This window comes from Oryza sativa, chromosome 1, assembly GCF_034140825.1.
Source record: "Oryza sativa Japonica Group chromosome 1, ASM3414082v1".
Classification (NCBI taxonomy): Eukaryota; Viridiplantae; Streptophyta; class Magnoliopsida; order Poales; family Poaceae; genus Oryza; species Oryza sativa.
This window is the reverse complement of record NC_089035.1, coordinates 31,373,259-31,383,223: the sequence shown is the minus strand read 5'-3', so window position 1 is coordinate 31,383,223 and position 9,965 is coordinate 31,373,259. Positions and strand designations below refer to the sequence as shown.

Below are 9,965 nucleotides of genomic sequence, written 5' to 3'. Positions count from 1 at the left end.
ATTTACAAACAAAAAAAATTGAAAACCCATTCATAATACATTCATGGCATTGTGGTACATTTCTTTCAATTGATTATAAATAACCTTAAACATGTGATTCTTTTGTAAAATTTATATACAATAAGTACAAAATTACCTATAAACAAACTCTTAGCTTTGGGGTTTGCAATAAGGTGAGTATAGTAAAAATAAATTTACTATAACAAATAAACTGGTAGGTTATACTAAATGTTGTAAAATTTATTCAACATATGAATGTAAAATTGACGGTAAATATAGAGGGTGTCATGGTCCTTCTTCTTAGTGGCATATGCCATAGTCCATGGATAGAGATTTAAAGAAGTCATGATGGTCGCGCAACGCGTGACAATGTGGCTAGTAGTAAATTGAAGCCGGTTGGAGCCTAGTAACTCTTCTGCTTCCTTCAGAAGTTTTGAAGCCAGTCTTTCTCCACCCAATGATATGCTTGGGCAGTCAGCTACTACTCCTTTTACCTATACACAGATATATCAAACCTCGAGAAAATGCTTTGATCCGAACAAGAGCGTAGACATACCAGCACCAACTCCACTTCCAGGATGGTACATGATTAAAAGTACACAATACAAAACCAAACGAAATTTATGTGTATAGTAATCTCCATCTCATACAACTAAAATCAAAAGTAGCATGTTTCAAAAAGAAAAATCAAAAGTAGCAGTTGTCGAATAACGCAGCTTGGACGTTCAGTGAAATAAAATCAAAAGTAGCAGTTGTCGAATAACGAACATTGGACGTTCAGTGAACTAATGAGTATATGAACCGATCAGAATGCTGTGTTTTCAGCTAAAGCACACACCAGTGTTATTTTTCCTGACAATTGGGATCAGCACAAAAGCATGTTTATAGAACCATTTTGCAGTGACACATACAGCGAATTTAGATGGCCTCCTAGAGAAGAAGTGCCACTGAAAGGCAGCATGTAAGATTGTTCAAGTTCAAACGCTTGATTTCCTGAATAATAAATCACCAAAAGAAAAGCAAAAGAGAATGAGCATTCAAAGAAAAAGCATACATGTGCCTGACATGAAACTAGTGGCTAGCTAAGTGTTAGGCAACAGCCTACCTTCTGGATTTACACAACCTATTGTGGTTTTGTACCTCAAAATTGAACAATGTAGGTTTGCTATATTGTGTTTACCAATAGTCTTTGCAAGAGCATACACCATTCTCAAAATGGTGAAATCTCTTTGCATCCCTTGCAATGATCAAACGACCAACGAGTTTAGAGATTATCTTCAAAGCTGTATGACAATCTCCACATGAGCGTAGATTCTTTATAACCCGAATAGGTGACCGAGCAGCACTAGTTATAAGACCATAACTGACAGCTAGCCTCTCACTATGAGCTAGTAAAGCATCCTCTTTAGTTTCTTGATCAACATCATGAAGCACAAATCGAGTATCTGCAATATAGCCAGCCTCTTTCATATGAGCTGCTAAGTATCTCAGCTCTTCATAGATCTTAAGATGTTCAGGATGGGACCTATCTCCTGCTCTGTATTCATGAACTTTGCTCCTAGCTTCAACAGCATTAGCCTTTTTTCTTTCTTTCTCCTTTGCAAGTTCTGAAGCATCAACAGGGAAAAGACCAATTTTAGACTGGTCATTTAGCCTAGAAGAATCCAATCGCTCTACAATTTGAGCACAGCGATTTCCTAGCTCCAAAAAGCCATTTAGTCGACACATATTCATCAAACTTTCCCAGACATCAATGCTCGGTTCCACAGGCATTTGTTCAACAAATTCACAAGCTTCATCAATATAGCCAGACTGCCCAAGCATATTAACAATGCTGACATAATGTTCCATGGTGGGAGTTACACCAAAGTCCTTTTGCATTGATTCAAAATGCAACATCCCCTCATCAACAGAACCCAAAATTCCACATGCCAAGAAAACATGTGTGAACATGGTTGAATCTGGCTTATTACCTGTCTGCTTAAACTGATCAAAAAAATCAGTTGCTTCGTCACCAAGACCATTATACACAAAACCTGAGATTATAGTGTTCCATGATGCCAAATTACGTTGAGCTATAGTATTGAATAGCTTCTTCGCATCTTCCATTGACCCACATTTAGCATACATCTCCAAAATTTTGTTGTTAATATCTGTGTCAACAGCAAGTGCTGATTGAGATATTTGATTATGTATTTTTCTTGCTTCTGCAAGAGAAGTTGCATCACCACATGCTTGCATCAATTTAAAATATTGAGGAGCATGCACTACAGTTCCTTCTTCCTGTAGCAAAGCCAGAAGTTCCACAGCTTCTTTTACTTTGCCATCTTCACATAACTTATCCATCTCTTCAACAGTAACTTTGGATTCTCCACTGGTTACATCAGATGCTCCAGAAGGTAACCCATCAATTGACGGGCTATCAGTTAGTGGATTGCGGTATATGCCATCTTGATACAGTGCAGGTGCATGAGTATTGTGTTGCACAGATCTGTTTACATTCATGGGTTGCCCTGGAAAATTACCTTGTGCATCAATTTTGCTACTGACGTAAGGGCTCTGAGGTGCATGTGAAACATTATGTCCAATACCACCATTGTAGCCTTGCTGAAAATTTGCAGCATGTTCCTTATTGAATCTACTTGGATTTGGATATTCTGAGGTAGAACCAGGCCTATTTGCATAATTGCCAGCAGATCTTTGATCAACTTCCTGTTGTTGAAAGACTTGCTGATCATTTCCAGTTGATTCTTGATATGATTGTCCTGAAGGGCCATATCCATACTGCCTACTATCATATGCCTGCTGGTTATTTTGGGTGTTGTAGCCAGATCTGTATGTGTCAGATCCATGATAATGATGCCCTGTACCATATCCAGAAACGCCACTATTATTACCTTGTCTGCGGCTATACTGGGAATTTGGTAGATCCCCATTAGCGATTTGCTGGTTGTATGTAGTACCACCACCATAAGGTTGCTTGTCATTGTATCCAGGTGCTTCATAATTCACTCTTGCACTAGTATATGGCTCATTACGATTCGCAAATCCATATGGTCCACCTGTTTGGGAAGGCTGCGCAGAATTGCTTCTGTACTGTGCATTGGCACTGCCATAGGGTTGCCTGTCATTATATCCAGATGCTCCATTATTCACCCTTGCACTACTGTACGGCTCATGACGATTTGGAAACTCCGGTTGCCCAGGATTGCGTCTGTAATTAGCATTGACACTTCCATCACCACTCACACCTCTAATTCTATCAGCTCCTACAGAGGAATCAGTTGAAGGGAGATTTGCCTGAACTTGGTGGCTGAGACTATCAGTTCGATGGGGCTCCCTGTAGTTCCCATCATTACGTGCTCCCCATTCGCGGTGATAGTCCCCATCGATCTGTTCTGATGCGAAATTGCCAGCGCCTCGATGTGGAACCAAAGGCCACAGACAACCTCTGTCAGCTGGAAGACTGCAGCACAGTAGTCAATGGAGAAAGTGAATTTACAGGAAAGAAACACACGATCATCAGGTTATCAACTTGGAAATCCAGAGAGTAAAACGAGTTTGTTCAGCTTTGTGGAGCTATGTATTCTGGACTTGTAAGTCGGGATTGATTATTGAACGAGTGGGAACATTTCAGCATAAAAAAGGAACAACAACTATCAAGTACCCTGTATCTGCGTTCGGCGCATGAGTGCCACAGCTTCCATTTCAAACCATGATTGGCCTCCATGAACAAGTAAGAAAAGGACAATTTCTTTCCTAAAAAAAAATCTCTCTCTAGAGAAAGGACTGCAAATCTGTGGCTTCGCTTCTAGCCTTCTAGCACAGAAGATCACAAGTTCTCTGAGAGAACTAAGACTAAACCAAACGAACGCTATTGAATACCCAAGATTGATGCAAGGAAACAGTGACTCGCCGTAGGGCTTAGTGGGGCGACGGTGCGGTACCTGGGCGGCGAATCCACGCGACGGACGGGCGAAGCGAGCGCGCCGCGAGGCGAGTAACGGGCAGCTAGGAGGGCCCTGCGTGCTCCAACCATGGCGGCCATCTCTCTCCTCCTCCTTCCTCCCTCCGACCTCGGCGCGCTCCTCCTCTCCTCCCCCTTCTCCGGCGGCTCCCTCCCCTAAAAACCTCGCGACGATGCGGCGGCCGTTCGTTCTCCAGTCCAGCCGCCAAGCAGAAGGAGCGACTGCCTCTCCTCGGCCGCGTTTTGCGTACGTGGCTGCACTTGAGTCGTCCGATGGGAATAGGCCCAAATAGGCAAAGGCCCAATGGGCCTTCTGGTTGTTGGCTTGACCGCTTTCCCCGTCTTCCGGGGCCCACAAGAGCACCGCGGCCACGGCTGCTGCCTCTCCGGCTCGCACATGGTTCGCCGCCTTTCGGTGAGATCCCCGCGGCTGCAGCGAGCTCGCAGGCCGCCGCCTTCCGCGCCGCCGACCACCGCGCCCATGGACCCCCCCTCGCCGCCGCCGCCGCCGCCATATCCTCCTGCTGCTGCTGAGGGCGGTCCGGCAGCGGATAGCCAGGCCGCTGAGCTGCCCCGGCTGACTGTGACGCAGGTGGAGCAGATGAAGGTGGAGGCGAAGGTGGGCGAAATCTACCGCGTCCTCTTCGGCAACGCGCCCAACGCCAATTCCCTCATGTAAGCGAACCCTTCGAGAGCGCTGTCGCTATCACTTTGCTTTAGTTACTCGCAGTGTTTGTGCATGTAGAGTGCTGTGGCGGATTGGGATGCGAGAGATGTGCTAGATGGGTGCGGGTATCATATCGTTGTTGCTAAATTTTAGCTTGACTTAGTTCCGTAATTAGTTCATCCTTATCAATTACACAGTGTAGATATAGCCTGGTTATGTTGTTCACAGTCACAGAAGCTTAATGTTACCAGTTAGGTTGAGAATTTAATGTTCCCCACCTCCTTATTACGAGATTTGGTTGTATGTTTACTGCTTCAGGTTAGAGCTGTGGCGTGAGCAGCATGTTGAGTATTTGACGAGAGGGCTGAAACATCTTGGACCAAGCTTCCATGTGCTCGATGCCAAGTAATGGTTCTCCGGTATTGAATTATATAGCAGAATATGGTTTTAAAATGAGATTATGCGAAGTTGATGTATATATTTGGTTTTAAAATTATGTTCTAGTCGACCTTGGCTGTGCTACTGGATTATTCATGCACTTGCTCTGTTGGATGAAATACCTGACGATGTTGAGGATGATATTGTGGACTTCTTATCTCGATGTCAGGTTTGTTAAACTGCTGGTATTATATAAAAAAATGTTACTCTTACTACATAAATATGCATTAGTTACCACTCTTCATGCGTCTGTAAAGAAACCAACTCAACAAGTCAATTTTTCAGTACTTTGTTCTTTCCTTTACTGAGGTGATAACAAAGTTCAATCGAAGAAATAGTTCCACTAGATTTCTAAGGTCTTGTGGAATTTTTAAAGTCTCAAGCTGGGTGTCTGAATGAATCTTCTGAACCCACATGTAACTTTTCATGCATATCAAGGATAGCACAACTATCTTTGTTCTGCTCCACTTAGTTAGTTCATGTTATCCCTTTCCTTTCTCATAAAGTGTTCGGTACAACATGAATTTGCTTATGGATACATAGCAAATAACTGAAGATATTGATTTGCACATACATGTGATTCTGAAGATTTCATTGCCATTATTATCATGATTCTTTCAGGACAAAGATGGTGGTTATGGCGGAGGACCTGGACAGGTTTTCTCTTAACCTCAAACTTTTGGGTTCCAAACTTGTGGCTGGGTAATATAGCTTTGAGTTGGTTAACATTTCACATTAGTTGTCGTTATCTTAGGCAATACAAAACTTCAACAAACCATGTGAACACTGATCTTTTGCTTCAAATGACTAGATGGGCCAGTCTAGGCTACTCAACATCTACCCTAACTAAATTGACCATCTCAAACAAGTTCGATGTGATGAAATATCTGAAGATCAATTTATCTTTGGGTATTTGATGGCCTAAAGTGTTTATATAACTACAGGTTCTCATTTTGATGGCAAAGTTAGTGCTTTGACTTGTGTTATCCAACTCGTGCAAACTTTAGAATAGTCAATCTTGACTGTTCTTTGATCTTCCTAATTTGAGTTCAGTTTTACGAACTCACTCGATAAGGTTAATTTAGTATGAGGCGAATTTTTTGATGTCAATTTCACTTCTTTGTGCTAGTTGCCTCATCTCGCTACAACTTATGCTGCTGTAAATACACTTGTAACTATAGGGAGTGAAAGGGCACTATCATCGGTAAACAGGTAATTCTTATGGCACTATGTTGACTAAATATGCTTCCATCTGTATCATATGGTTAACAATTTCTACGGTGTAAATCAGGGACAACCTGTACAAGTTCATGCTTCGGATGAAAGATACATCGGGAGCTTTCAGGTGTGCATTTTCTCAAGTAGTAAACAGTGGGGAGAAAATAGTTTCTTTCCATGTCGAGTTCCTTACACCTTATATCTGCCACTCATTTTATTATCCTTTGACCAGAATGCATGATGGTGGTGAAATAGATGTTCGTGCTAGCTATACTGCAATATCGGTGAGTTTCTTTGCTCCCTTAGTATTTTCTTTGCAATTCTTTGATTTTTTTTTCTTGTTTTGTTAGGTTGCCAGCCTTGTGAACATTCTTGATGGTGAACTAGCAAAAGGTGTTGGAAATTACATAACAAGGTTTGCTTTGGCTCTTGTCATTGTCAATTTTCCAGCTGTAAAATATAGAATGGCTGGTTAGTTCCTAAACTAAATGCCTCCAGGTGTCAAACCTATGAAGGTGGCATTGCTGGGGAACCGTATGCTGAAGCTCATGGTGGGTATGTTTCAACGGAGGATCTCTGTTTTTTTTTATTTTTCCTGTATGTATCTATTTGGATCTTTTAAGTAATAGTTGCTTTGGTTTGACAAGGTACACTTTTTGTGGGCTGGCTACGATGATCCTGCTTAACGAAGTGGACAAACTTGATTTGGCTAGCTTGATTGTAAGGAAACCTCTGTTGATTGATTCAGTTCTCTTTCTATTCCAACTTGTGTAGCGCTACTTCTAATTTCCATGGGTTTAGTGGTAGGCAATGTGAACTTTTAAGACCATGGTATTTGGATGTGGTCCTTCGGTTTCTAGTTGTACAATGCTGAGTAGATGTATTAGAAAACACCATATAGACACTAATAGTAGTTTGTGGCTGTCACAGCATTTACTTATTATAACACTGATAATTGCTTTGTGGATTATCTTCACAATTAAGGGCTGGGTGGCATTTCGCCAAGGAGTGGAATGTGGATTTCAAGGACGAACTAATAAATTGGTTGATGGTTGCTACTCCTTTTGGCAGGTTAATGCCATACCTGTTTTTTTTTTCCTGGCATCCTCCACTCTATCTGACAAACTTCTGGTGTATGACCAGGGAGCTGCTCTTGCTTTAACACAAAAACTAATGACAGTTGTTGATGAGCAATTAAAATCATCATATTCCAGCAAAAGGCCTCCAGGAGATGATGCTTGTGGTACGAGCTCTTCTACTGGTAAGAAACATCAATATGTTTCTCATGGAGAACTGAAATCTTCAGCTTAATGTTTATTTTAAAATTATATTGCTTCAAATATCTGGTGACACGCTTCATAGCGTGTGACCGCGCTTGTTCTGTTTGATTTGCTTGTGGGGATTAAGTGCAATTGTGCAAATATTACTTTTTACATATTTTATACCTTTCATTCTTCATCAACTAGGTTATCGTACTAGCTTCTTGTTGTATATGATGTTGGGTTGTTTATCCCCATGATCTTATATTTGGTTTTTTTTGGCAGAAGCAGCATATTATGCTAAGTTTGGATTTGATTTTATAGAGAAGAGCAACCAAATAGGCCCACTGTTCCACAACATCGCGCTGCAGCAATACATCCTGCTTTGCGCACAGGTAATAAAAGAACATCTAATTTCATGCTTAGCTGGATTTGTAGAAAATTTCTTGCTGTAACTTGGAAATTCTCTAGTGTTTACTTGACACTTGAATGGTAAATCTGATTCGTGTTCCAAATCACGCAGGTGCTGGATGGAGGGTTGAGGGATAAGCCTGGGAAGAACAGAGATCACTACCACTCGTGCTACTGCCTGAGTGGTCTGTCAGTTAGCCAGTACAGCGCCATGGTTGATTCTGATGCGTGCCCCTTGCCGCAGCACGTGCTTGGTCCTTACTCAAACTTGCTAGAGCCGATCCATCCGCTCTACAATGTTGTACTAGACAAATACCATACGGCCTATGAGTTCTTTTCAAGCTAGTGATACAACTGTCTAGGACATGTATGATATGTATGAGCTCTACAATGTTGCGCCTTACAAGTTACAACTGTCTAAGACATGTATGATATTTCATTCTTTTTTACACTGACTGAACGGCCCCAGATACCAAAAGTCCATATAAACTCGCAAACTGGCATTTGTTAATCTGGAATTACGCTTGTGTACATTAGCAAGGGCTCTTGGCCTTGGAGTTGGAGGCCACATCTCAATTATCTTGGTTACTGATGGGCCAATTGCTGACTTTTCCTAATCGGAGGTCCGAACATCACCATAATTCTAGCAAGAATCGTACTAGTCTACTACCCCTAAAATATTACTTCCTCCATATTTTAATGTATGATGTTGTTGAATTTTTAATCAACGTTTGACCATTTATTTTATTTAAAAAATTTATGTAATTATCATTTATTTTATTGTGGCTTGATTTATCATCAAATATTCTTTAAGTATGACATAAATATTTTTATATTTGCACAAAAAATTTGAATAAGACGAATGGTCAAACGTTGTTCGAAAAGTCAACGGTGTCATACATTAAAATACGGAGGGGATACTTCTTTCATAACTAAAAGTTAATATATAACTTCTTTCATAACTAAAAGTTGATATATGTTGATATATTCTTATGAAAATTGGTATATTTTGGAGGTAGTAAGAAATTCATGCTTAAATACTTATCCCTGTGAGACTGAAAAACTGTCATTGGGAACTTAATATGCATCAAGAAACTTCCATTGTTAGAAAGTTTGAAAGGCTATACTGATGTTAGATAGGGAAAGTATTTTTATCTCTCGAGGAAATATTCCCTTCATTTCTTACATGCCACCTAAATAGCCATAAAAATATTTAAAAAATTAACAACGTAGATTAATATGAAATATATTACTCTACAAACATAAAAGTTCAAATTATTCAGCTTTTACAAGTTGTAAAAGAATAACAAATATATTTGCGAGTGTACGTTAACTATTTTTAGTTAAATTTGTTCTTTGTATTACAACTAATAGAAGTCAAATTTAACCTTGCATATTTATGTAGTAATATATCTTGTATTATTAACCTATGTTGCTATTTTTTATAAAGAATTATGACTATCTACTTGATTTGCAAGAAACGAGGGGATGTTTATCTCCATATTACATATCCATCTGTATTGTAATCGCGAAAGACAAGCGAGAGAGTTATAGACTCATTGGCAAATACTAGTACTATGAAAAGAAAAGCATATAGCATGGATGACACCCAAAATGTGAACATAACATGCATGTTTGTACAACCATGTCTCACCACCACAAAGATCAAAGCACACGAAACGTGAGATGTTTTCTTGAAGAGTCAAGGTAAACAACACGACTTTAATAGGAATTTCACTCCCTTGAAAAGTTTTAGTTTGGGTTTTCCCCAAACCAAAAAAAAAGAGAATGGAAGAATTCTTCTTATTCATAAAAAAGGAATCCTAGAATTATGTTTGCATAAGGTATCCTACCCCATACAATCAAATATAAAATAGGGTATGGGACTATTAATGGCTTTGAAAATGCGAAATAGTTGATGAGAGAAGTTGCTGAGAAAAGAAACAAGAAAGTGGAATAAAATCCAATCTTAGTCATATATTTTCGAATGAGGATCCCCTGACTT

General features: G+C 40.1%; 2 protein-coding genes across 6 annotated transcripts; one reads left to right on the top strand and one right to left on the bottom strand.

The window, feature by feature from the left end:
* Positions 1 to 865: 865 nt before the first annotated feature.
* Positions 866 to 4,201, bottom strand: LOC4327881 (pentatricopeptide repeat-containing protein At4g32450, mitochondrial). 2 transcript variants are annotated; one of them, XR_001542720.3, is made up of 3 exons: positions 3,948 to 4,201; positions 1,106 to 3,466; positions 866 to 993 (listed from the first exon to the last, which is right to left on the bottom strand). XR_001542720.3 is itself a non-coding variant. In XM_015766955.3 (2 exons), the coding sequence occupies exons 1-2, from the start codon at positions 4,046 to 4,048 to the stop codon at positions 1,177 to 1,179; spliced, it is 2,391 nt and encodes a 796-aa protein (XP_015622441.1). In that variant the 5' UTR covers positions 4,049 to 4,201; the 3' UTR covers positions 866 to 1,176. The 2 variants fall into 2 exon arrangements, 1 of the variants encoding a protein (XP_015622441.1); XM_015766955.3 differs by having other exon boundaries at positions 866 to 3,466.
* Positions 4,202 to 4,256: 55 nt separating this feature from the next.
* Positions 4,257 to 8,491, top strand: LOC4327880 (protein farnesyltransferase subunit beta). 4 transcript variants are annotated; one of them, XM_066303807.1, is made up of 14 exons: positions 4,257 to 4,642; positions 4,953 to 5,039; positions 5,139 to 5,241; positions 5,694 to 5,729; positions 6,202 to 6,284; positions 6,364 to 6,417; positions 6,523 to 6,574; positions 6,641 to 6,705; positions 6,789 to 6,845; positions 6,938 to 7,010; positions 7,275 to 7,361; positions 7,434 to 7,551; positions 7,874 to 7,944; positions 8,073 to 8,491. In XM_066303807.1, the coding sequence occupies exons 1-14, from the start codon at positions 4,272 to 4,274 to the stop codon at positions 8,304 to 8,306; spliced, it is 1,491 nt and encodes a 496-aa protein (XP_066159904.1). In that variant the 5' UTR covers positions 4,257 to 4,271; the 3' UTR covers positions 8,307 to 8,491. The 4 variants fall into 4 exon arrangements, with proteins under 4 accessions (XP_066159904.1, XP_066159903.1, XP_015642051.2 ...); XM_066303806.1 differs by having other exon boundaries at positions 7,841 to 7,944; XM_015786565.3 differs by having other exon boundaries at positions 7,835 to 7,944.
* The last annotated feature ends 1,474 nt before the right edge of the window (positions 8,492 to 9,965 follow it).

Bases quoted from the DNA above. Each gene is read 5' to 3' on its own strand.
- LOC4327881 (XM_015766955.3), bottom strand. From the start codon at position 4,048: ATGGCCGCCATGGTTGGAGCACGCAGGGCCCTCCTAGCTGCCCGTTAC. The intron at 3,467-3,947 runs GTACCGCACCGT...ACTGTGCTGCAG, and splicing joins CGCGTGGATTCGCCGCCCAG to TCTTCCAGCTGACAGAGGTT.
- LOC4327880 (XM_015786565.3), top strand. From the start codon at position 4,272: ATGGGCCTTCTGGTTGTTGGCTTGACCGCTTTCCCCGTCTTCCGGGGC. The intron at 4,643-4,952 runs GTAAGCGAACCC...TTACTGCTTCAG, and splicing joins CCCAACGCCAATTCCCTCAT to GTTAGAGCTGTGGCGTGAGC. The intron at 5,040-5,138 runs GTAATGGTTCTC...ATTATGTTCTAG, and splicing joins TTCCATGTGCTCGATGCCAA to TCGACCTTGGCTGTGCTACT.